Genomic DNA, 27,535 nt, shown 5'->3' with positions numbered 1-27,535 from the left:
AGATTTAAATGAGCTGAAACTGTTATATGACATAATAGACCGAGGAAATTATATCTATGTCAAAAGAAGAGGATTCTAGAGACAGAGTAAATAAACAGCTGGAAAGGTCAAATGTACCTTTTTTAAAATCAATTAATAATCAGAAAGTAACAATGAACATATTATTAGATTATCAATCAAGTGCTAGTACTTAGCATGGATACTTCCTGACCTGTGGTACTACAAGTAAGGGACTCTGTTCAGACCTGGTATTAATCAATCAAATTTTATTTATGCCAGCCCATATTCACCGTCACAATTTGTCTCATGAAACTTTAACAAGGTGTGATATCCTCTACCTGAGTAGGAAAAGCTGTGAATGCTGCACTAAGATCCTAGCAGACAAGGACAGCCACAAATCCTTGATCTGAAGCTATTAGAAGGTGTAATGACTTTTTGCAAAGGCTGTCTCTGTGCTGTGATTGGCTCTAAACCTATTGAAAGTCTTCATATGCATTCACTTTCCTGGAGAAACTCCACAGCTGATTAGCTCCCGACCTTTTCAAGGCCAAAATGTCTGCTGATATCTTCTGACTACCAGTTCCACAGATGCACCTCACGTCTGAAGATATCAGCAGACATCGGCAAAACGATGTAAGTGATGTATTTCAGGTCGAATATATGAATATTAGGGCTTCCAGACACTTGAATGACACCACAGGAGCAGTATGGAGGCTTGTTATGGTTAATATTGTTTTAATGCGTCTGAAGGACTCACCATTGACTTCAATGGTACTGGTTCTCTCTAGCAAAGTTTACCTAAGGACTCCAGAAGTGTTTTGTGAAGTCAAACACTTCCACCACCCCTCCATCGGCATAGGGTAGGTAGATAATGAAGTACATATACATTTTTGATAACTATCCTTTAATCGTCACAGTAAAACACCAAGTCCATTTGGATCTGGGTTATTGTGAATCAATTCACAAAAGCAAGAGGCCCAAAACCTGCATCAGAATAACCCCCAAAAAAGAGAATGGTTTGCATGTGATGGCCACAGACAATTGCTCTCTCCATATCCTTCCTGACTGATTCTTCTCTATTTTTGTGTTCTGCTAGTGTCCTTGTCACCAGTGGTGGTATGAGGCAGCCAATCAGATTGCCCAGGTAGTCCAGCTCCTCCGGAAGGCATATCCTACGTGCAGTCATAGGAAGGTTTGCTGTGTCTCCCAGCACAGTCCCAAAAAAGAGCATGGAGGAGCTACCAGGAGACCGGCCATTACAAGAGGAAGGCTCAACCGAGGCCGTGAGGCATCAACCCAGCAGCTCCTTTGCACCAAAGGAGGAAAAAGGAGAGAAGTGCAGAGCCTACAAAATGACATCCAGCAGGCTACTGGTGAGCATGGCTACAGCCAAACTGTCCGAAACAGACTTGATGATTGGCATGAGGCCTAACATCCTGTAGTGCAGTGGTTCTCAAATAGAAGTACTAGTACCCTGGGGGTACGTGAAAGGTACTCAGGGGTGCGTGAGATTTTTAAAAATATATTTAAAAAATTAGCATCCATTCAAAAATCCTTTAAAAATTGTTATTTAATAAATATGCAATAAAATATAAATTATTTAATAAATCAGACACTGATGGCACAGCACTGTGTATTACATCTTTTTTCTACCAAAATACTTTAAGCTGGTTAGGGGTACTTGGCTGAAACAATATTTCACAGGGGTACATCACAAAAAAGGTTGAGAACCACTGCTCTAGTGGGACCTGTACTCTAGCCCAGCTGCTCGATTGGCATTAGCCAGAAGAACACCGGATTGGCAGGTCCGCCACTGGCGCCCCGTTCTCTTCACAGATGAGAACAGGTTGACACTACGTATGCCTGTAACATCATCAGCATGACCGGTTAAGCAATGGAGTCAGTGATGGTCTAGGGAAAGCATGTCATAGGTTTAGCACGAACCTCAATGTCATAGCCAACATTACCTGACTGCTGGTACTGAGATTAAATCCTCAGAGGCGATTGTCAGAGTTTACGCTGGTTAAGTGGACCCTGAGTTCCTCCTGGTGCAGGACAATGCCCCCGGCCTCATGTTGCCAGAGTGTTTAGCAGTTCCTGGATGTGAAGGCATTGATGTGACAGCCCTCATGTTCCCACAGCCGTCAATTAGGCACCTGTGCAGACGTGATGCATCAGTGCATCAGCCATCAAATACCGCCACAAACTGACCAGGGCTCTCTAGTGCCCTGATCCAGGTCTGGAAGGGAGATCACCCAGGACACCATCTGCCTGACTCATCAGGAGCATGCCCAGACATTGTCAAAGTGCATAAAGCATAAGCAGAGAGGCCATACACTACTGAGTCACATATCAGTTGCCGTGATAGTTAACACAAGTTAGTCGGCCTGTGATTTCAATTTTTATGGCCCAGAAATCCCAGCCATAGACTCACAGATGAACAGATTAGATTTCCAGTGGTAGAAGGGGTCAGGGTGACCTCATATGAGTCAGAAAATGTATGCAGAAATAAACTGCACACAGGTTAGAGGTGACAAACAACCACAGGGTGAAAGTTTATTTTACAGGTTGTAGATTTTATGGGTGTCTGACAGGCCTGATCAGAGAGCTGTCTTCAGCTTGGGCAACATGCAGCCTGGAGACCAGAGGAGTTCCCTCACTGTGTTTGTGAATAAAGATCCATTACTTCTTCACAAAGCTAGTACCACATAAACTTGTGTTTTCTTTCTCTCCTCGTTCTTGAAGTGGCTTTGGGACTCCTCTGAGACCTGAATAGCCCTGCTGTGAAAGCAGACATTCTGAAATCAACAAGCTTCCAAAAAATCACCCTGAAACACATTTCCCATAGACCAGGACAGATATAATACAGAGTTTGATGACATCAAACAACCCTGGGGAGATGGTGAACCCTACAAGAACTCCTGCCAGAGAGGATTTACAATGCCAAAGCATTAGTCATGTTGACTCCTCTGAATTATTTTTAGGATGAATAATTCTTCCTGCTGTAGAGCTGCTGTTTTTGGTTGAGATCCAGGGAGACACAACATGGAGGCAGAGGTTGGTGCCAGGGCCTAGAGACTGGATCTGAGACATGTGGTGCAAATTGTGTCTCCATGAACACATCCATGTTGTAAAGATGAACACTGGATACCTGAAGGCAGGCTTCAATATCCAGTGGGGTTACATTTTCAGAATGGTTGTTATAATGAAAACTATTTATAGATGATAGCAGTGTAATAATAATAAAAATTGAATTATTATTTTTATTATTATTATTATTATTATTATTATTATTATTATTATTATTATTATTATTATTATTATTAATAATAATAATGATAATAATACTCATCATCATCATTTCTTTTTCTTCTCTCTTCATCCTTATTTTCATCTGATCTACATATTGGATGGAATTAGAGGTGATCACAACATTAATAGATAAACATTTCAAACATCCCTGTCACAGAGGTATCATTGGATCCACGCTGTGAGCAAGACAAACAGACATTCATTCACTCACCACCTGCACAGGGGTGGAGGCAGAGACCAGTCTTGGTCAGATACGATCAGAACTATCTGCATAGTGAGATGCCTCCAAAGATAAACGAGACCAATGTTGTTGTTTGCATCTTTGCCTTTGTACTGGAAAAATAAACTAAGTGTGGTTGAAACCTATGTTATAGTTGAAGAGTAACTTTTGCAGCCCTGTCTAAAGACTTTTATGACCTGAGCTGTTTTATGGTCTGAACTGTGTATGACCTGAAAACTGCCAGACCCTTTTGCCACTTATTTACCCTCCAAAGAACGGAATGTATGTCTGCTTATCTCCTCAGGAGATACATGTAAATCAGTTGTTTGTGTTTAGATTGCTCTCTCTCCTGCGCCTACAGAACCAGTCTGAACTGGTTCTGAGAGACAGCCTTAGTCCTCCTATATAAGATGCTTGCATTTGAGTGTCCTCCATCTTCACTCTGAGATCCTTGTGACTCTCTGTGTTGATCCTTTCTGCAGAAAGCCCCTATTAAAATACACGTGGATAACTTTGGTGTTTTCCAGCCTCTTGTATTTCCAGATTTCCATCACAATTTGGTGTCAGAAGTGGGATCGCACGACTGGACGCATCTGGACTCGGTGTCTACGGTTGAGTGATCTTCTTGGGAAAAAAGTTTCCAACCTTAACCTCCCCATTAGGACGGGTGAGATGCAGGGACCGAGACCCGAGCCCGGATCGTCTCAGCGCTGCGATCTATCTGGTGAGGATCTGAGATTTCAAGTGTATTTTTATTTATTATTTTTTACCGGCAAACATAGTGTTACAAAGAAGTTGGTCTAAGAGGATTGGATCCTCCAGAAAGCCCCGTAAATTGTTAACCAAGGTTTAGAAGAAACCTGGAAGGTAGACTGACGATGTACCTTATAGAGTTGTTTCGACTGCAACCACAGAGAGGACATAATACTGAGTTGTATTTGCATTGTGTCAGGCAACTCACCAAAAGCGCGCTATGTAGAGAACTTCTTTAAGGCACTATGATTCATGTTGGTCAGGATTTTTTAATGTGTATTAAATGGATAAAAAAAAAGTAAAAAAAAAAAAAGAGAGATAAATTGAGAAATTACCAGAGACGAAGTAAGTAAAAGGAAATTACTATTGGTAATATTATGTAGGGGGTATTACATTATTTTGAGGATGTTTATATTGCTAAGTTTCCTATTTGCTCCTTACGATAGCGTTTTGGAGATTGATTGAAGACTTAAGGTAACTAATTCTTAATAAAAAAATTCTTTACATGGGTAAATGAACAATTTAAAGATTTGGATAATGGAACTGATCTGAGTAATCCTAATATGAACGTCATGCGAAGGAACTATGGTGACACAGCACAAAGTCTGATACAAGTGCGAATGAAAGAATGTGGGTTTCCAACTGGGGGGTGTTTTAGTATAAGGCAGCTGAAACAGCTGAGACTGAAGCTAGAGGAGAAAGAAAAAAGTAAGTCAGGCCAGAAAAGTAAAATCTTACATTTCAGGCAGATAGGAAGGTATGTGGAATGTGGTTAGAAGAATTGCATCAAAGGGACAGAAAACACACACTGGCAGGGACAGATAACACCTCACAAATGTCTCAGTGTCTCAAAATGCAGGTTTCCGACCTCGACTCTTCCCTGCCGAGAAGACGACAACCAGAACAACACCAAGCTCCACCAGAAGCAGATGTTCCACAGGCAGGAGCCCAGGCTCCACACCAGCTAATAACTCCTCTCTTCACTGCGCACCAGACAAGCGGGCAATATGGACTGGGACAGGATCCAGCCCAAATTGCGACGGTTGAAGTGACCTGATGTTGCCAGCCTGTTAAAACGTACAGGCATCAAGTGGGACTCAGGAAGAACTTAATAAAAACACATGCCGTTGATGCGAAGAAAAGAGAGACTGATCTGCATAAAGCCTTACTGACAATGTTCAGAGGTACATCTCGGACACAAAAGAAGAGGATTTCAAGGAAGAAGGGGAGACGGCAAATGGAATGATGATTGGGACATTTGTTTTCACTGTGGAGAGAAGGGACATTGGGCAAGAAATTGTCCGAAGAAACGGCAACAACCTGCCAAGGCTGATTGAACCGAGGCGGGGATGGAGGAGAGGGAGGAACCAGCAACTTTGAACAGAGAACGAGACCGTGAGGAACACCTCAAACATCAAGAGGGTGAATGCACCACACCAACACAAACACTTATCACAGAAGTAAAGATTTTTTAGAAAAGAAAGACAAACTACTGATAGGAACATATGTTAAATATCAATGAGATGTATATGCTAATATGCCAACGCACACACTCACAGTGCTAGGGAAAGAGATTACATTCCTTATAGTTTTAGGAGCAACACATTCTGTCATCAAGAGTGATATGTTTGACAGACATCCTAAAATGAGCGAATGATTTGTTAGATCTGTGTTGGATTCAGGAAGCACCGTGGTTGAAAAATACATGACTCCCTTAATATGTAGTGATGGCATCACTGAAAAATTCAAGTGTTCATTTTTGCTATCCTCATGTTGTCCAATTAATTTGATGGGAAGTGATGTAATTTGTCTTGTGGATATTTTTATCGTTTCCACCCCATCAGGAGTCATAGTGATCCGAACGGCTGATCTGGATCCACCACAGATTTACACGTGCATTAAGTGTAATGCTGCTTCACTGTTATATGCGTATGAATGGAAGCTCTGTTCATCTGTTGTCACATCAATCAACACTGATCTAGTGGATAAGGCACATTCAGTCACACTAAGAACAGACACCACGTATATGCATCCAGAAGATTTACACTGCACTGCACTCAAACACAAAGGGAGAGATGCATGTTTGGAAAAAAGATGGTTTATAGAAATTTGTGAAGAAAGTTGTGTTAAAGAGAATTTAACGCTAAGTTGCATGTTCTGGAATCAACATAGATGTGTTGTTTCTGTAATTTTACTCAAACCAGAAAATAAGTCACCCTCTCAGTTCCTTCACAGATGTTCAGAGGATGCTTTCCTTTTTTGACGTTCCTGATTCACACTCACATGTCTTGCTGTCAAAACACAAAAATGATGAATGGCAAGACTTGGGACCGTGGATAAAAAAAATGTGTCAATGCTGACGTTTGGGAAAAGACATCAGATCCTGTGGTTCAGTATAATCCATTTTTGAAAGTGTTTAGAAAATGATTTACATCTGTTGTTCACACACTCAGGACTGTTTAACTGGTACCAGACACACATATAGATGCCCAATATGCATATGTATATTTACATTATACAAACAACATTTCAAGGGCTCAAGGTAATCATGAAGTGGGTTTAATTTAAAACATGGAACCTGTGCTTGTCAGACCATGATCTGACAATATCTACTGAAACAGAAAGCCATCGATGGTATTACACCAGTTTTCAACTCTCTATTGAAGGCAGGTGTAATTGTTCTTTGCAAGGATTCACTAGTGCGCACTCCGATTTTTCCGGTCAAGCATATTTTTGATGAATCACAACCTGATGATTTGCGATTCATCTAAGATTTATAAGTTGTCAACGCCGCAGTACAACAAAGCGCTCCGTCTGTTCCAAATCCTTAAACAATCCTTTAGCAAGTTCTGAGGGATAGTAAATTGTTCTCTGTTGTTGATGGCAAATGCATTTTTCAGCATTCAAATTGATAAAGACAGCCAATACTGGTTTGCGTTTGCGTCTAACAGAGAAAGTTATACATTCACATGCCTTTGTCAAGGCTATTGTGAATCACCGACCATTTACAACCAGGCACTAAAAGAAAGCTTAAGATCATTAGAGATAACACCAGGAAGTGCACTTTTACAATATGTTGATGATTTAATGATTTGTGCTCCAACTAAAGAATATTGTGAAAATGATTCTGTAGCTCTACTAAAACATCTAAATGCAGAAGGACATAAGGCAAGCCTGAAAAACTGCAGTTTGTAAAAGTACAAGTTTAATTTTTAAGGGCATGTGATCACAGCAGAGGGCAAATCCCTCTCCCCTGAGAGAGTATTAGCAATTCAAAATATTCCTAAACCTGTTACAAAGAAACAAGTGATGTCATTACTGGGAATCTGCTTTTATTGCAGATCATTTATTCCTAACTATGCTGTCCTCGAGGAGCCCCTCAGCGCAATCGCACACGGGCAAGGCCTACAAGCATATAGTATAGTTATATGGACTAATGACACAGAGAAAGCTTTCACTGACTTGAAACTGACCTTACAATGGACCCCGACTTTAGGACTACCCAACCCTGACCGACCTTTCACACAGGCAGTTGACGAGAAGGGGGGCTACATGACATCAGTGCTACTCCCAGACCATGGGGGCAAACAGAGACCTGTGGCATTTTTCTCAATGAAACTCTATCCTTTTGATACAGGCCTCCTTACTTGTCTTAGAGCTGTAGCATCTTCAGATAAGACTGTCATGGCATCCAGGGATTTAGCAGGATACTCCCCACTCACCCTGCTGACCCCAAATGCTGTGTCTATGATGCTATCTATAACATGCTATTCTGTTGGAAATGCCTAACATCACTGTGAAAAGATGTAATGTTCTAAACCCAGCTACTCTTCTTCCAACAGAAGGAGATGATGAACAACACAACTGTGTAGTAACAATAACTAAAGTTTGTTTCTCCAGACCAGACATACAGGAAACACCGTTGCAGAATCCAGACTTTGAACTGTTTGTGGATCAGCGTCTCGCAATTCAGACACGGGAGCGAATCAAGTTGGTTTCTCTGTGGTAACAGCACATGATACATTGATTGCAAGACCACTCCCTGCTTCTCTGTCTGCACAAGCAGCAGAGCTCACTGATCTCATTGAAGCATGCAAATTGACTGAAGGGAAAAGGGTCAATAGACAGTAGATATGAATGTGGTGTAGTACATCATTTTGCACGATTTGGAAACAGAGACAAACCAATTGTGTATCATACTCTAGTGTCTCTGATGCTTGATGCTATCCTCCTCCCCAAACAGGTTGCAGTATGTAAATGTGATGCTCACACTTCTAATAATGACCCAGTATCACTAGGAAATGCCAGGGCGGATGCAGCAGCGAAAGCAGCTTTATAGATGGTTTATAGAAAGTTGTGAAGAAAGTTGTGTTAAAGAGAATTTAACACTAAGTTGCATGTTCTGGAATGAACATAGATGTGCTGTTTCTGTAATTTTACTCAAACCAGAAAATAAGTCACCCTCTCAGTCCCTTCACAGATGTTCAGAGGATGCTTTCCTTTTTTGACGTTCCTGGTTCACACTCACATGTCTTGCTGTCAAAACACAAAAATGATGGATGGCAAGACTTGGCCATCAGCTGCTTGCCAGCCACTACCTGCTTCACCCATTCTCTTACAGGTCGACCCCACCACCCCCACAGCTGACCTGCAGGAACTCCAACTTAGAGCCACAGCAGATGAGCGTGCACTTTGGAGGAGATGTTGGCTGCACGTACACAGATGGGGTGTGGGTGGGCTCTGATGATAAACCTTGTCTGCCAAAATATGTTTCCATATTATACAAAGTTAACGCATGGGATGAACATGTTTCGAAGGGATCGATGTTGGCTGCAACTTTACAACACTGGTTAACAAAGGGGTTTTCCAACTACTTTCAGAAATTTTGTCACGCATGCATGATTTGGATTCCATTTGTTAGTGCGGCATTAAAACAATTAAGTAAATATTTGGGCATTGATTTGAGACAACATTGGGCCTACCACCCATCCAGTGGTGGAGCGGTGGAAAGAGAAAATGGCACACTAAAAAACAATTTGGCTAAATGTTATGATTGTCATGGATTGTCATGGACTAAATCTTTCTCGCTTGTTCTCATGCAGATGAGAATGAGAATTAGACCAAAATATGGATTGAGCCCATTTAAGATTCTGTTCGGACGTCCAACAAACAAGGGCATTGGACCTGTTAAAAGGCAATTGCCCTCAATAACTCTCTGTGATGAAGAATGTGATGATGTTGTACTGGCTGTTTAGTCGGCTCTTATCAGTCCTTACTCCCTTCTGCGACGCATACCTGTGTCCACAACAATGGCAGTTTGCTTTGCACTACAGTGATGATGATGATGCATTTTGAATCTTTGTGAATTGATGTATTTGATTTTTTTTTACAGTAGTTCTCTTATGTTGTCATAAATGACAAAAAGGAGGGAAATGTACTGGAAAAATTAACTAAGTGTGGTTGAAACCTATTTTATAGTTGAAGAGTAACTTTTGCATCCCTGTCTAAAGACTTTTATGACCTGAGCTGTTTTATGGTCTGAACTGTGTATGACCTGAAAACTGCCAGACCCTTTTGCCACTTATTTACCCTCCAAAGAACGGAATGTATGTCTGCTTATCTCCTCAGGAGATACATGTAAATCAGTTGTTTGTGTTTAGATTCCTCTCTCTCCTGCGCCTACAGAACCAGTCTGAACTGGTTCTGAGAGACAGCCTTAGTCCTCCTATATAAGATGCTTGCATTTGAGTGTCCTCCATCTTCACTCTGAGATCCTTGTGACTCTCTGTGTTGATCCTTTCTGCAGAAAGCCCCTATTAAAATACACGTGGATAACTTGGTGTTTTCCAGCCTCTTGTATTTCCAGATTTCCATCACACCTTTTTGCATAAAGAGTTCTACAGAACACTGACTATTTTCAGTAGAAGAGGAGGAGCTGGTGTTACATTTCCCTAAATCTACACTAGAACTAGTTCAGTTTGGTGTTAGTGGTGAACACTGGCACAGACAGTCCACAGAGCAGCATCAGGATGGAAGGGATCTTCATTGGTGTCTTGTGTCTCTCAGGTCAGTGAATTTCACTGTTTGTATGATGTCTAACAGGAAATCTGAATATAGAGATTAATTTTAGTCCTCGTACATAACAAAAATAACTGGTTTCATCCTCAGGGTGCCTCACCTTCTCCACATGCCTCCTCCATCAGTACCACTTTGTGTCTGATGCAAAGACTTGGACTGAAGCTCAGAGCTACTGCAGAGAGACGTACACAGACCTGGCCACTATTGAAAACACTGAAGAAATGAAGAAACTTAACGACACAGTTTCCGCCGCTGGTCACAGCTCTGAGGTTTGGATTGGCCTGTACAGTCATATTGTCTGGAAGTGGTCAGATGGGTTCAACCAGAGTGGAGCTGAATATAGGAGGTGGGATAGTGGGGAGCCAAACAATAATAAAGCCAATGAGCTCTGTGTGGTCATGAAGAACAATGACAAATGGATTGATGATGACTGCCATAGGAAGAATCCATTTGTCTGCTACAGAGGTAATGATGTGCTTTATATTGATCTTTACTATACAACATAATGTATAAGATATGATTTTGAAAACCATTGTGTGATCTCAACAATCCCTCTTTTGTTCTCAAACTTAACTGCAGGAACATTAGAGGATTCTGACTTTGTGCTGGTGGATACATTAAAGAATTGGACTGAGGCTCAGAGGCACTGCAGAGAACACTACACAGATCTGGCCACTGTGAGGAACGACGCTGACAGAGACAAGATACAGAACTCGATAACACATGTTGAATGGGCATGGATCGGTTTGTACAGAGATCCTCAGATTTACTGGTCCGACGGGAGTAACTACTCATTCAGCTCCTGGTATCAGGGTGAACACCCACTTGGCTCGATGAAAGTCGTATGTGGTGTTGCAGATTTGAAGAAGGGAGGAAAATGGAGGTTATTTCCCTGTGAAGACAGAAAACCATTTGTCTGCTACAGCATGCGTGGATGGTGCTTCCTTGAGTGAAAGAGAGAGAACACATGCTGACATTAGAAAAACAGTTATTGTCTCAATAGTGATTCTTATAACATTAATGCATTAATGAATATTTGGATGATGTTTGTTCTGTCTATTGTTTCTTTACAGTGAGAGAAACTAGAAATGTCTTGTGATGTACTTGTATGTTATCACTTCATTAATCTGCTCTGTGATGGTTCTTCAAGACAAACTGACACTTTGGAACATTTTGACTCTGTCTGGTTTCAGACTCCTTCACTAATTCTCCTTGTGAATGAGATTTCAGCTCTTAGATCTCAGCAGTTATTGTTGTCCGATTTAAAATCAAAATTACCAAAAAAACGTTCAAATTCACTGGTTTTGGTTTAATGGAAACCCCTGTCTTATAGAAAATAGATTGGTAAGATTAAGTAGATAGACAAAAAATGTGTCAATTAATAAATGCATCAATAAATATATGTATATGCAACATAAATAAATGACTTATATGTTCTTCTATTTTCTTTTTAATATAAAATACCTTGAGCAGCACACATTAGTAGCTTCATTAAATATAGTGACCAGCAGAAGTCGCTACGTGTTAATAAATTCATTGTATCTACAAACATGACCAGCTAATTCTAACTTATAATTTTCCTTCTTGGTAAACCGTGACATTAGGTCATAGTGGACAAATCAATTGGCCACGGCAGTATTGATCATCATATTTGCAAGGGGCAGGCTTTTTAGGCTATTTATTTAATCATTCAAATGTAAATGATAATGTTGGATTGGTTTGGTAATGAATTCAATGAAAAATCAAGAGAATAACCATCAGGCAAAAATATGTTTTTATTTGAAATGCAAAGGTCAACTAGCAAAGTAGCCTACAGGCTGCCACCCTACTCCCTAAAACACATAACACTGCAACTGAATTCAAATATTGCACACCCCTGGGAAGACACTATACACTCCAAGCACAGCAAGTGATCGCACTGCACACAATGGAACTTAATATCACAATGCACAGCAATCAATACAGACCACAATAAACTGTAAACAGGTCAAAACCAAATGCCACTAGGAGGAGGCAGAGGACCTCCCTAACACCAAGGGCTGTCTCAAATGAGCCCATAATAGAGTGTCAGGTTATAAAAATTGATTTAAGATTAATCAAAACTGGCATGACAACACATCATCCATTAAACATGAAAAGTCTTTTTTTAAGTTATCATGCCCTGTCCGGCAACAAGACCCCCTGTGGAGTGCGAACATAGAATCTCTTTTGTGAATTTGTGATGGCAGTTTGGTGTGACAGCTTGAAGTGGGGCTGGAGTCACTCTCAGGACAGCCACCTGCAAAGGCACCTACAGATCCCCGGTCCCTTGCTACCTAAAGGGAGGTATTGTGCCTCCCTCTCCTAACACAGGAACAGCTCCCCTACTTAGCTGTCTTCGCTCCTGGCAACACTATAAGTTGCAAACAGCACCCTCCCACCACAGTGCCACAGTCACAGACAACAGCAGTTCAGGCTCTCGTGCTTTCTCTTCAAGGTCATCCAAATGATCCCTTTTATTCTTTTATCAGTCGTTTGGCACGCACACGTGTTCACAGGAAGACAAACCCTTCCCCACTTTGACTCACCACAATGTGATGCTGTTATCCTATAACATAAAATAAAATCTCAACTCTTTTCTTGTAAAATCATGAATTTATTCCTGATATCCCAGAATTCATTTTTGTGTGGCCCGGGAGGGAGGCATTCAAAATCATACCTAAATTCAGAAAAGAACATGAGCAGGTGAGTTTGAGTCAGATTATGGTGTCTCGGATTCTAAGAAAGAAGCTAGGAGAAATGGAAATGATCAAGATTGTCCAAATGGCAACCTGTTGGTAAAACGAAGAACTGAAGAACAGCAAAATAGTGTTACACATTGAAAGTAAAAAAGAAAAAGTGGTATCTCACGGTCAAGTTCTGGGTGAGAATGAAATTACTCTGAGAGTTATAACTGACATTCCTATTCAAGAGGATCGAAAAAAATAAAAAGGTTTGTCAGTGTCTAGAGTTTCAGTACTTGATACTGCCAGATACAATAAAGAAAGGCTGTATGAGTTTCCCAGTCAGGCCTTATGTTCCTACTCCCCTTCAGTGTTAAGCCCAATTCATGCTTTGTGTTGAAGCTACACTGTATGCACGTAGCCTATGCACGGGGCCAAGCATTCATAGTTGTGCGTAGGTGTGTGTGAGTCGCACTGCAATCACACCGCTGAAATGCTAGTGGCGGTAGAGTTTCTGTGCTGGTGTTGAGTGGTCAATTGTCGACATCTGTAATTACACTTTGACTAGTGACATTCAAGCTACTTTTGCCATTCATGGGTGAGGGGTTTCTCATTATAGATATCTATTATTAATATTCTTATCTTTAATTCCAAGTTAGATATCTACAACTAACTAGTCATAATTTAAATTCATTTTTATCAACAATTTTATATTGAATTCCAGATATCAACATGAATTATGACTAGTCAGATTTAAATGAGCTGAAACTGTTATATGACATAATAATTAAGGAAATTATATCTGTAATAAAGAAAGAGGATTCGACAAGAGGACAGGTAAATAAACAGCTGGAAAGGTCAAATGTGTCTTTTTTTAAAATCAATTAATAATCAAGTAACAATGAACATATTATTAGATTATCAATCAAGTTGCTGGTAGCAGCATGGATACTTCCTGACCCTATTAGTACTACAAGTAAGGGACCCTGTTCAGACCTGGTATTAATCAATCAAATTTTATTTGTATAGCCCATATTCACAAACCACAATTTGTCTCATAGGGCTTTAACAAGGTGTGATATCCTCTGCCCTGAGTAAGGAAAAACTACAAAGAATGCTGCGCTAAGATCTAACGGAACAAGGACAGACACAAACCCTTGATCTGAAGCTATTAGAAGGTCCTTAGTGTCTTTTGCCAAGGCTGTCTCTGTGCTGTGATGAGCTCTAAACCCCGACTGAAAGTCTTCATATACATTACTTTCCTGGAGAAACTCACACAGCTGATTGGCTACGACCTTTTCAAGGCCGAAATGTCTGCTGATATCTTCTGACAGTTCCTGAATGCACCTCGTCTGAAGATATCAGCAGACATTTCGGCTTAAAACTTGATGTAAATGATGCTGTTTCGAGTCGAATATGAATGACGGGGCTTCCAGACACTTGAATGACACCACAGGAGCAGTATGGAGGCTTGTTATGGTTAATATTGTTTTATTACGTCTGAAGAAGGACTCACCATTGACTTCAATGGTACTGGATTCTGCTCTAACAAAGTTTACCCCTGAGACTCCAGAAGTGTTTTGTGAAGTCAAACACTTCACCACCCTCCATCGGCATAGGGTGAGTAGATAATGAGTACATATACATTTTTGGATAACTATCCCTTTAATCGTCACAGTAAAACACCAAGTCCATTTAGGATCACAAGTTATTGTGAATCAATTTCACAAAAGCGAGAGGCCCAAGGCAAAAGCAAGACAACCCCCAAAAAGGGAATGGTTTTGCATGTGATGGCCACAGACAATTGCTCTCTCCTTATCCTTCCTGACTGATTCTTCTCTATTTTTGTGTTCTGCTAGTGTCCTTGTCACCACTGGTGGTATGAGGCAGCCCAATCAGATTGCCCAGGTAGTCCAGCTCCTCCAGGAAGGCATATCCCTACGTGCAGTCATAGGAAGGTTTGCTGTGTCTCCCAGCACAGTCCCAAGAGCATGGAGGAGCTACCAGGAGACCGGCCATTACAAGAGGAGAGCTCAACAGGGCCGTAAAAGGGCATCAACCCAGCAGCTCCTTTGCGCAAGGAGGAAAAGGAGGAGAAGTGCCAGAGCCCTACAAAATGACATCCAGCAGGCTACTGGTGTGCATATTTCTGACCAAACTGTCCGAAACAGACTTGATGAAGTTGGCATGAGGGCCTAACATCCTCTAGTGCAGTGGTTCTCAAATGGGGGTACTAGTACCCTGGGGGTACGTGAAGGTACTCCAGGGGGTACATGAGATTTTTTAAAAATATATTTAAAATTAGCATCCATTCAAAAATCCTTTAAAAATTGTTATTTAATAAATATTCAATAAAATATAAGTGTTTAATAAATCAGACACTGATTTATTCAATAAAATATAAGTGTTTAATAAATCAGACACTGATGGCACAGCACTGTGTATAACATATTTTTTTCTACCAAAAATACTTTGCGCTGGTTAGGGGGTACTTGGCTGAGAAAATAAAAAAAATATTTTATTGTGTTTAGCCAGTTCCTGGATGATGAAGGCATTGATGCTGACTGGCCCTCATGTTCCCCTGACCAAAATCCAATTGAGCACCTGTGGGACGTGATGCATCAGTGCATCCGACGCCGTCAAGTACCACCACAAACTGACCAGGAGCTCTCTGATGCCCTGATCCAGGTCTGGAAGGAGATCACCCAGGACACCATCTGCTGACTCATCAGGAGCATGCCCAGACATTGTCGGGAGTGCATAAAACGCAAGCAGAGGCCATACACACTATTGAGTCACATATCAGTTGCTGTGATGAATTTAACACAAGTTGGATCAGCCTGTGATTTCAATTTTTTACTTATTTAAATCCCAGCCATAGACTCACAGATGAACAGATTTTTTTTTGCATTTTTTTATGCAGAAATAAACTGCACAGGTTGAAGGTGACAAACAACCACAGGGTGAAAGTTCATTTCTGAGTTGCTTGGTTTCGTGAATTGTCTGACAGGCCTGATCAAACTGTCTTGTGGGCAACATGCAGCCTGGAGACCAGAGGTTCCTCACTGTGTTGTGAATAAAAGATCCAAGTACTTCTTCACAAAGCTAGTACCACTGTAAACTTGTGTTTTCTTTCTCTCCTCTTCTTGAAGTGAAGCTGCAGGACTCCTCTGGACCTGAATGACCCTGCTGTGAAAGCAGACATTCTGAAATCAGCAAGTTTCCAAAATCCACCCTGAAACACATTCATAGACCCAGGACAGATATAATACAGAGTTTGATGACATCAAATAACCCTGAGGGAGATGAGTGAATACAAAGAACTCCTGCCAGAGAGGATTTACAATGCAAAGCAGCCAGATCATGTTGACTCCTTTGAATTACACATCCATGTTTTAAAATGGTACATGGTTTTGTATTTATATAGCGCTTTTCTAGTCATGATGTCCACTCAAAGCTCTTTACAGTACAGTTTTACATTCACCCATTCACACACACATTCATACAGTGCATCTATTAGCAGCACTTTGTTGTTTGATGTGTTCATGGAGACACAATTTGCACCACATGTCTCAGATCCAGTCCTTCTAGGCCCGGGCTCCAACTCAGCTCCAGCATGTTGTGTGTTTCCTGATCTCAACCAAAAACAGCAGCTCTACAGCAGCAATGCCTGGAAGAATTACTCAACATCCTAAAATAATTCAAAGGAGTCAACATGATAACTCTTCTTTCCATTGGTATGGCTGCTTTGCATTGTAAATCCTCTCTGGCAGGAGTTCTTTGTATTCACTCATCTCCTCAGGGTTATTTGATGTCATCAAACTCTGTATTATATCTGTCCTGGGTCTATGAATGTGTTTCAGGTGGATTTTGGAAACTTTCTGATTTCAGAATGTCTGCTTTCACAGCAGGGTCATTCAGGTCCAGAGGAGTCCTGCAGCTTCACTTCAAGAACGATAATAATAATAATAATCATAATCATAATAATAATAATAATAATATTCATATTCACATTCATATTCATATTCATAATAATAATACTCATCATCATCATTTCTTTTTCTTCTCTCTTCATCATTATTTTCATCTGATCTACATATTGGATGGAATTAGAGGTGATCACAACATTAATAGATAAACATTTCAAACATCCCTGTCACAGAGGTATCATTGGATCCACGGTGTGAGCAAGACAAACAGACATTCATTCACTCACCACCTGCACAGGGGTGGAGGCAGAGACCAGTCTTGGTCAGATACGATCAGAACTATCTGCATAGTGAGATGACACCAGAGATAAACGAGACCAATGTTGTTGTTTGCATCTTTGCCTTTTTGCATAAAGAGTTCAACAGAACACTGAGTATTTTCAGTAGAAGAGGAGGAGCTGGTGTTACATTTCCCTAAAGCTGCACTAGAACTAGTTCAGTTTGGTGTTAGTGGTGAACACTGGCACAGACAGTCCACAGAGCAGCATCAGGATGGAAGGGATCTTCATTGGTGTCTTGTGTCTCTCAGGTCAGTGAATTTCACTGTTTGTATGATGTTTAACAGGAAATCTGAATATAGAGATTAATTTGAGTCCTCATACATAACAAAAATAACTGGTTTCATCCTCAGGGTGCCTCACCTTCTCCACATGCCTCCTCCATCAGTACCACTTTGTGCCTGATGCAATGACTTGGACTGAAGCTCAGAGCTACTGCAGAGAGACGTACACAGACCTGGCCACTATTGAAAACACTGAAGAAATGAAGAAACTTAACGACACAGTTTCCGCCGCTGGTAACAGCTCTGAGATTTGGATTGGCCTGTACAGTCATATTGACTGGAAGTGGTCAGATGGGTTCAACCAGAGTGGAGCTGAATATAGGAACTGGCAACCTCCTGACCCAAACAATCATGAAGCCAATGAGCTCTGTGTGGCCATGGATAAAAATGGAAAATGGATTGATGATGACTGCCATAAACAGTATCCATTTGTCTGCTACAATGGTAATGATGTGCTTTATATTGATCTTTACTACACAACATAATGTATAAGATATGATTTTGAAAACCATTGTGTGATCTCAACAATCCCTCTTTTGTTCTCAAACTTAACTGCAGGAACATTAGAGAATTCTGGCATTGTGCTGGTGAGTACAGCAAAGAATTGGTCTGAGGCTCAGAGGCACTGCAGAGAACACTACACAGATCTGGTCACTGTGAGGAACGACGCTGACAGAGAGAAGATACAGAGCTGTAACACAACTCTCCCATGGGCATGGATCGGTTTGTACAGAGATCCTCAGATTTACTGGTCCGACGGGAGTAACTACTCATTCAGCTCCTGGTATCAGGGTTACAACCCACTTGGCTCGATGAAAGTCGTATGTGGTGTTGCAGATTTGGAGAAGGGAGGAAACTGGAGTTTATTTTCCTGTGAAAAAAGAAAACCATTTGTCTGCTACAGCATGCGTGGATGGTGCTTCCTTGAGTGAAAGAGAGAGAACACATCCTGACATTAGAAAAACAGTTATTGTCTCAATAGTGATTCTTATAACATTAATGCATTAATGAATATTTGGATGATGTTTGTTCTGTCTATTGTTTCTTTACAGTGAGAGAAACTAGAAATGTCTTGTGATGTACTTGTATGTTATCACTTCATTAATCTGCTCTGTGATGGTTCTTCAAGACAAACTGACACTTTGGAACATTTTGACTCTGTCTGGTTTCAGACTCCTTCACTAATTCTCCTTGTGAATGAGATTTCAGCTCTTAGATCTCAGCTGTTATTTTTGTCAGATTTAAAAGCTAAATTACAAAAAAAACTTTCAAATTCACTGGTTTTGGTTTAATGGAAACCCCTGTCTTATAGAAAATAGATTGGTAAGATTAAGTAGATAGACAAAAAATGTGTCAATTAATAAATGCATCAATAAATATATGTATATGCAACATAAATAAATGACTTATATGTTCTTCTATTTTCTTTCATATAAAATACCTTGAGCAGCACACATTAGTAGCTTCATTAAATATAATGACCAGCAGAGGTCGCTACGTGTTAAGAAATTCCTTGTATCTACAAACATGACCAGCTAATTCTAACTTATAATTTTCCTTCTTGGTAAACCGTGACATGAGGTCCTAGTGGACAAATCAATTGGCCACGGCAGTATTGATCATCATATTTGCAAGGGGCAGGCTTTTTAGGCTATTTATTTAATCATTAAAATTTAAATGATAATGTTGGATTGCTTTGGTAATGAATACAATAAAAAATCAAGAGAATAACCATCAGGCAAAAATATGTTTTTATTTGAAATGCAAAGGTCAACTAGCAAAGTAGCCTACAGGCTGCCACCCTACTCCCTAAAACACATGACACTGCAACTGAATTCAAATATTGCACACCCCTGGGAAGACACTATACACTCCAAGCACAGCAAGTGATCGCACTGCACACAATGGAACTTAGTATCACAATGCACAGCAATCAATACAGACTACAATAAACTGTAAACAGGTCAAAACCAAAATGCCACTAGGAGGAGGCAGAGGACCTCCCTAACACCAAGGGCTGTCTCAAATGAGCCCATAATAGAGTGTCAGGTTATAAAAATTGATTTAAGATTAATCAAAACTGGCATGACAACACATCATCCATTAAACATGAAAAGTCTTTTTTTAAGTTATCATGCCCTGTCCGGCAACAAGACCCCTGTGGAGTGCGAACATAGAATCTCTTTTGTGAATTTGTGATGGCAGTTTGTGTGACAGCTTGAAGTGGGGCTGGAGTCACTCTCAGGACAGCCACCTGCAAAGGCACCTACAGATCCCCGGTCCCTTGCTACCTAAAGGGAGGTATTGTGCCTCCCTCTCCTAACACAGGAACAGCTCCCCTACTTAGCTGTCTTCGCTCCTGGCAACACTATAAGTTGCAAACAGCACCCTCCCACCACAGTGCCACAGTCACAGACAACAGCAGTTCAGGCTCTCGTGCTTTCTCTTCAAGGTCATCCAAATGATCACTTTTATTCTTTTATCAGTCATTTGGCACGCTTTGTTTCACAGGAAGACAAACCCTTCCCCACTTTGACTCACCACAATGTGATGCTGTTACCCGATAACATAAAATAAAATCTCAACTCTTTTCTTGTAAAATCATGAATTTATTCCTGATATCCCAGAATTCATTTTTGTGTGGCCCGGGAGGGAGGCATTCAAAATCATACCTAAATTCAGAAAAGAACATGAGCAGGTGAGTTTGAGTCAGATTATGGTGTCTCGGATTCTAAGAAAGAAGCTAGGAGAAATGGAAATGATCAAGATTGTCCAAATGGCAACCTGTTGGTAAAACGAAGAACTGAAGAACAGCAAAATAGTGTTACACATTGAAAGTAAAAAAGAAAAAGTGGTATCTCACGGTCAAGTTCTGGGTGAGAATGAAATTACTCTGAGAGTTATAACTGACATTCCTATTCAAGAGGATCGAAAAAAATAAAAGGTTTGTCAGTGTCTAGAGTTTCAGTACTTGATACTGCCAGACACAATAAAGAAAGGCTGTATGAGTTTCCCAGTCAGGCCTTATGTTCCTCTACTCCCTTCAGTGTTAAGCCCAATTCATGCTTTGTGTTGAAGCTACACTGTATGCACGTAGCCTATGCACGGGGCCAAGCATTCATAGTTGTGCGTAGGTGTGTGTGAGTCGCACTGCAATCACACCGCTGAAATGCTAGTGGCGGTAGAGTTTCTGTGCTGGTGTTGAGTGGTCAATTGTCGACATCTGTAATTACACTTTGACTAGTGACATTCAAGCTACTTTTGCCATTCATGGGTGAGGGGTTTCTCATTATAGATATCTATTATTAATATTCTTATCTTTAATTCCAAGTTAGATATCTACAACTAACTAGTCATAATTTAAATTCATTTGTATCAACAATTTTATATTGAATTCCAGATATCAACATGAATTATGACTAGTCAGATTTAAATGAGCTGAAACTGTTATATGACATAATAATTAAGAAATTATATCTGTAATAAAGAAAGAGGATTCTACAAGAGGACAGGTAAATAAACAGCTGGAAAGGTCAAATGTGCTTTTTTTAAAATCAATTAATAATCAAGTAACAATGAACATATTATTAGATTATCAATCAAGTTGCTGGTAGCAGCATGGATACTTCCTGACCCTATTAGTACTACAAGTAAGGACCCTGTTCAGACCTGGTATTAATCAATCAAATTTTATTTGTATAGCCCATATTCACAAATCACAATTTGTCTCATAGGGCTTTAACAAGGTGTGATATCCTCTGCCCTGAGTACGGAAAAACTACAACGAATGCTGCACTAAGATCTAACGGAACAAGGACAGACACAAATCCTTGATCTGAAGCTATTAGAAGGTCCTTAGTGACTTTTGCCAAGGCTGTCTCTGTGCTGTGATGAGCTCTAAACCCCGACTGAAAGTCTTCATATACATTACTTTCCTGGAGAAACTCACACAGCTGATTGGCTACGACCTTTTCAAGGCCAAAATGTCTGCTGATATCTTCTGACAGTTCCTGAATGCACCTCGTCTGAAGATATCAGCAGACATTTCGGCTTAAAACTTGATGTAAATGATGCTGTTTCGAGTCGAATATGAATGACGGGGCTTCCAGACACTTGAATGACACCACAGGAGCAGTATGGAGGCTTGTTATGGTTAATATTGTTTTATTACGTCTGAAGAAGGACTCACCATTGACTTCAATGGTACTGGATTCTGCTCTAACAAAGTTTACCCCCTGAGACTCCAGAAGTGTTTTGTGAAGTCAAACACTTCACCACCACCCTCCATCGGCATAGGGGTGAGTAGATAATGAGTACATATACATTTTTGATAACTATCCCTTTAATCGTCACAGTAAAACACCAAGTCCATTTAGGATCACAAGTTATTGTGAATCAATTTCACAAAGCGAGAGGCCCAGGCAAAAGCAAGACAACCCCCAAAAGGGAATGGTTTTGCATGTGATGGCCACAGACAATTGCTCTCTCCTTATCCTTCCTGACTGATTCTTCTCTATTTTTGTGTTCTGCTAGTGTCCTTGTCACCACTGGTGGTATGAGGCAGCCCAATCAGATTGCCCAGGTAGTCCAGCTCCTCCAGGAAGGCATATCCCTACGTGCAGTCATAGGAAGGTTTGCTGTGTCTCCCAGCACAGTCCCAAGAGCATGGAGGAGCTACCAGGAGACCGGCCATTACAAGAGGAGAGGTCAACAGGGCCGTAAAGGCATCAACCCGCAGCTCCTTTGCGCAAGGAGGAAAAGGAGGAGAAGTGCCAGAGCCCTACACAATGACATCCAGCAGGCTACTGGTGTGCATATTTCTGACCAAACTGTCCGAAACAGACTTGATGAAGTTGGCATGAGGGCCTAACATCCTGTAGTGCAGTGGTTCTCAAATGGGGGTACTAGTACCCTGGGGGTACGTGAAGGTACTCCAGGGGGTACGTGAGATTTAAAAAATATATTTAAAATTAGCATCCATTCAAAAATCCTTTAAAAATTGTTATTTAATAAATATGCAATAAAATATAAGTGTTTAATAAATCAGACACTGATGGCACAGCACTGTGTATTACATCTTTTTTTCTACCAAAAATACTTTGCGCTGGTTAGGGGGTACTTGGCTGAAACAATATTTCACAGGGGGTACATCACTGAAAAAAGGTTGAGAACCACTGCTCTAGTGGGACCTGTGCTCACAGCCCAGCTGCTCGATTGGCATTAGCCAGAGAACACCCAGATTGGCAGGTCCGCCACTGGCGCCCCGTTCTCTTCACAGATGAGAACAGGCTGACACTTACGTTATGCTGCCTGTAACATCATCCAGCATGACCGGTTAAGCAGTGGGTCAGTGATGGTCTGGGGAGGCATATCCTTGGAGGTTTCGCACAGACCTCCATGTCATAGCCAACAGTACCCTGACTGCTGGTACTGGGATTAAATCCTCAGGGCGATTGTCAGAGTTTACACTGGTTAAGTGGACCCTGAGTTCCTCCTGGTGCAGGACAATGCCCGGCCTCATGTTGCCAGAGTGTTTAGCCAGTTCCTGGATGACGAAGGCATTGATGCTGACTGGCCCTCATGTTCCCCTGACCAAAATCCAATTGAGCACCTGTGGGACGTGATGCATTGTGCATCCGACTGCATGACGCAGCCACAAACTGACCAGGAGCTCTCTGATGCCCTGATCCAGGTCTGGAAGGAGATCACCCAGGACACCATCTGCCGACTCATCAGGAGCATGCCCAGACATTGTCGGGAGTGCATATAAAACGCAAGCAGAGGCCATACACACTACTGAGTCACATATCAGTTGCCGTGATGAATTTAACACAAGTTAGTCAGCCTGTGATTTCAATTTTTTACTTATTTAAATCCCAGCCATAGACTCATAGATGAACAGATTAGATTTCAGTGGTGAAAGGTCAGGGTGACCTCATATATCTCCAGAAAAAAATGTATGCAGAAATAAACTGCACAGGTTGAAGGTGACAAACAACCACAGGGTGAAAGTTTATTTCTGAGTTGCTTGGTTTTGTGAATTGTCTGACAGGCCTGATCAAACTGTCTTGTGGGCAACATGCAGCCTGGAGACCAGAGGTTCCTCACTGTGTTGTGAATAAAAGATCCAAGTACTTCTTCACAAAGCTAGTACCACTGTAAACTTGTGTTTTCTTTCTCTCCTCGTTCTTGAAGTGAAGCTGCAGGACTCCTCTGGACCTGAATGACCCTGCTGTGAAAGCAGCCATTCTGAAATCAACAAGCTTCCAAAATCCACCCTGAAACACATTCATAGACCCAGGACAGATATAATACAGAGTTTGATGACATCAAACAACCCTGAGGGAGATGAGTGAATACAAAGAACTCCTGCCAGAGAGGATTTACAATGCAAAGCAGCCAGATCATGTTGACTCCTCTGAATTATTTTAGGATGTCGAATAATTCTTCCTGCTGTAGAGCTGCTGTTTTTGGTTGAGATCAGGAAACACACAACATGCTGGAGCTGAGTTGGAGCTCGGGCCTAGAAGGACTGGATCTGAGACGTGGTGCAAATTGTGTCTCCATGAACACATCCATGTTGTAAAGATGAACACTGGATACCTGAAGGCAGGCTTCAATATCCAGTGGGGTTACATTTTCAGAATGGTTGTTATAATGAAAACAATTTATAGATGATAGCAGTGTAATAATAATAATAATTTTGTTATTATTATTATTAATAACCCTTGTGTTGTCCCTGCTTCCCCCGGCTGCTGTTGGCCCCCCCATAGCCCACCCCATATTAGGACGCCACGTATCGCAATAGACAAGTGAGCAGCCCTTGCAGATGTATTGGTTACACCGCGGCACATGGTGTGAGTTTTACAGTCCTTTTCCTGGGGCATATCTGACACCTCTTCCTCTTGCCCGAGCGGGGCTGCTGCTAGGGCTATGGAGGAGGCCGGACACTCGGGTCAGCGTCGTAGTCAACAGCCCTCCGGCGGCGGCAGCTTTTACAGCCTTCACAACCGCGGCGGACGCGTCCGTGCGGGGGATGCGCTCCCTTCGTGCGATGAACGGAGTCACGAGAGCCTTTCCTAGCTGCTCTAGGAACACCCTCCGCTTGTTCCGCTTGCCCGGCATCCAGTCTGGGTTGATCTCTCTCCATATCACGAAGGCGTTGTAGGAAGAGACGTCGAGAATGTTTTGAAAGACGACCAGGGGCCAGCGCGCAGTCATCCTCCTGCAGCCTGATGCTCCGATCACCTTGTCTAGGTTGTCCACGCCACCTTTGTTGCGGTTGTAGTCCAGGACGATGACCGGTTTCCCGTCCTCGCAGTCGCTGATGTCGGCCTCAGGGTGGCGTGTGCTCAGGAGCACAACATTCCTGTTTTTCTTTGGGATGTAGGACACAAGAGTGGCAGTGGGCATGAATGCGAACTTGGATGAGAACACCTCTCTTCCCTTGACCGCGAGCAGCCCGGTTGGAAGCTCGGGCTTGTTCTTCCCGAACAGTGCCGACCACGGTGAGCTTCCTCACCAGGAGCTGCCGGGCGAGTTCAGAGAGGTGAAGTAATTGCCGCATGGTGATTGCGACCGTGCAGTCCCTCCGTTACATCGAGCAGCACCGCAACCCCTGGTTCCGTTCTGCGCGTCCGCCGCTCGGCTTTCCGGTGTACACTTGCATCTTCCAAGCGTAGCTTGATTTGCATCGCAGGCCATCCACGACTTGATCCGTATTTCGCCGGCTTGCTGGGCATGTACTGACGGAATGGACACCGGCCTAGGGAGAAAAACAGGAGGAGAAGAGATGAGAGGAGATGAGATGAGGACGAGGACTAGCAGCCGCTATCTACATAACATAACATAACATAACTAATATAACATAACATAACATAACATAACATAACTAACATAACATAACATAACATAACATAACATAACATAACATAACATAACATAACATAACATAACATAATAATAATATGAAATAAAAAAGACTAACCTCTGAACGGAACCAGTTGCTCGTCCACGGTCACTTCGGCCCTCGGTAGAGGTGGCGGTAGCCGCGACACCCACGTGTCCCACACCTCCCGCACGGCCAATTTGTCCGTGGCTCGCCCTGCCCTGCGGTCGCCGAACCGCAGCAGTCTGGAGTACGTGTGGAAGAGTTTTAGGGGCATCGTGGCACCAAATATCGCCCGGCCGCTCTCCGCTAAGATCAGCAGCCCCACGTAGGTAGGGGCAGGTCTGTCTGACCCCTTTCCATTCGTCACCGTATTTTGACTGACCCTCCCGATCCGTCATCTCCGGGATGATGTTCTCTACCGTGCTGGGATGAACAGGTGGAACGCCGAGGCTAGGTCACCGGTGCGGGACGTCACGTGGATCGTGGGCCCCGGGGACCCCGTTTGAGCCGCAGTAGAGGAGAGGAGAAGAGGAGGAGGAGGAGGAGGAGCAGTGGCCCTCCTCTCGGCCGTACGCCCTGAGGACATGTTATTTCCGCGTTTCTTGAGGGGAAGGTCTCTTCCACGAGTCCGGTGTTGGTGGTGGTGTCGCCGTGGTCTTGTTCTCCTTCTTCTTCTTCTTCCAAGGATGAAGAATCTGCAGAAGCATCACCCACTGGGTCGTAGTCTTCGTCACCGCGTCGTCTTCGTAGTCACCGCGCCGTCTCCTTCGTTCGCCCTATCGCCTGCCTCTGCCTCGCCCTCTCTGTCTTCTTCTCGGTTTGCTTTTCTGTCTGCTTCTTGGTCTGCTTCTCCATCTCTTTGTCCGTCCGCTTCTCGGTCTGGCTCTTCGCATCCTCTTCGGGTTCAGAGGATGGTTGCTGGGAGAATAGCTGTTGGAGAACCTGTTCTCTGGTGAAACGCTCCTGACGCGACATCGTGCCATGGGCCGTGAGAGAGTGGCACACTGAGACTTATATGTGGGTCTAATGTACCCCCTTGATTTCAATTGGAATCAGGTGTGGGTCTAAATGACCCCACAGAGCACCACAGCGCCTCTGGGGTCTAAATGACCCCTCCCATGACAATCGAGAATGACAATCCATTGGTCTCAATTACCCCAGGAGAATTGGATAATGACAATCCTTGGGTCACCCTAACCCTAACCCTGACCGGCCAGGGCTTCCGTATGATCACACGCACGCACTCACGCACGCACACGCACACACACACAGACACACACACACTCTGGGTCAATTCGACCCAGGAACAACACAAGGGTTAATAATAATGATAATAATAATACTCATCATCATCATTTATTTTTCTTCTCTCTTCATCCTTATTTTCATCTGATCTACATATTGGATGGAATTAGAGGTGATCACAACATTAATAGATAAACATTTCAAACATCCCTGTCACAGAGGTATCATTGGATCCACGGTGTGAGCAAGACAAACAGACATTCATTCACTCACCACCTGCACAGGGGTGGAGGCAGAGACCAGTCTTGGTCTGATACGATCAGAACTATTTGCATAGTGAGATGACACCAGAGAAAAATTATGTTGTTTGCATCTTTGCCTTTTTGCATAAAGAGTTCAACAGAACACTGTCTATTTTCAGTAGAAGAGGAGGAGCTGGTGTTACATTTCCCTAAAGCTGCACTAGAACTAGTTCAGTTTGGTGTTAGTGGTGAACACTGGCACAGACAGTCCACAGAGCAGCATCAGGATGGAAGGGATCTTCATTGGTGTCTTGTGTCTCTCACGTCAGTGAATTTCACTGTTTGTATGATGTCTAACAGAAAATCTGAATATAGAGATTAATTTGAGTCCTCATACATAACAAAAATAACTGGTTTCATCCTTTTAGACACCTTGCAAAGAGACGATACATCCCACAAGCCGGTATTTGACTAATGCACAATTTACAAATGCACACTATTTTCATACCAACCAGGTCAAAGCCCCACAGTACACAAAGGC

At 42.3% G+C, this 27,535-nt stretch overlaps 2 protein-coding genes across 2 annotated transcripts; both read left to right on the top strand.

Moving 5' to 3' along the window:
• The first annotated feature begins 10,723 nt into the window (after positions 1–10,723).
• LOC118102760 (putative C-type lectin domain family 20 member A) lies at positions 10,724–11,601 on the top strand. The gene is made up of 2 exons (XM_035149239.2): positions 10,724–10,828; positions 10,943–11,601. The coding sequence occupies exons 1-2, from the start codon at positions 10,762–10,764 to the stop codon at positions 11,314–11,316; spliced, it is 441 nt and encodes a 146-aa protein (XP_035005130.2). The 5' UTR covers positions 10,724–10,761; the 3' UTR covers positions 11,317–11,601.
• A 5,923-nt stretch (positions 11,602–17,524) lies between these two features.
• On the top strand, positions 17,525–19,031 carry LOC118102729 (secretory phospholipase A2 receptor-like). Its single transcript, XM_035149184.2, has 3 exons — positions 17,525–17,583; positions 17,686–18,060; positions 18,175–19,031. The coding sequence occupies exons 1-3, from the start codon at positions 17,547–17,549 to the stop codon at positions 18,546–18,548; spliced, it is 786 nt and encodes a 261-aa protein (XP_035005075.2). The 5' UTR covers positions 17,525–17,546; the 3' UTR covers positions 18,549–19,031.
• Positions 19,032–27,535: the final 8,504 nt, after the last annotated feature.

The sequence above is a fragment of the Hippoglossus stenolepis genome, chromosome 23 (genome assembly GCF_022539355.2).
Source record: "Hippoglossus stenolepis isolate QCI-W04-F060 chromosome 23, HSTE1.2, whole genome shotgun sequence".
In the NCBI taxonomy this organism is placed as follows: domain Eukaryota; kingdom Metazoa; phylum Chordata; class Actinopteri; order Pleuronectiformes; family Pleuronectidae; genus Hippoglossus; species Hippoglossus stenolepis.
The sequence above is the reverse complement of the archived record's forward strand: the minus strand, read 5'-3'. Positions and strand labels throughout refer to the sequence as shown.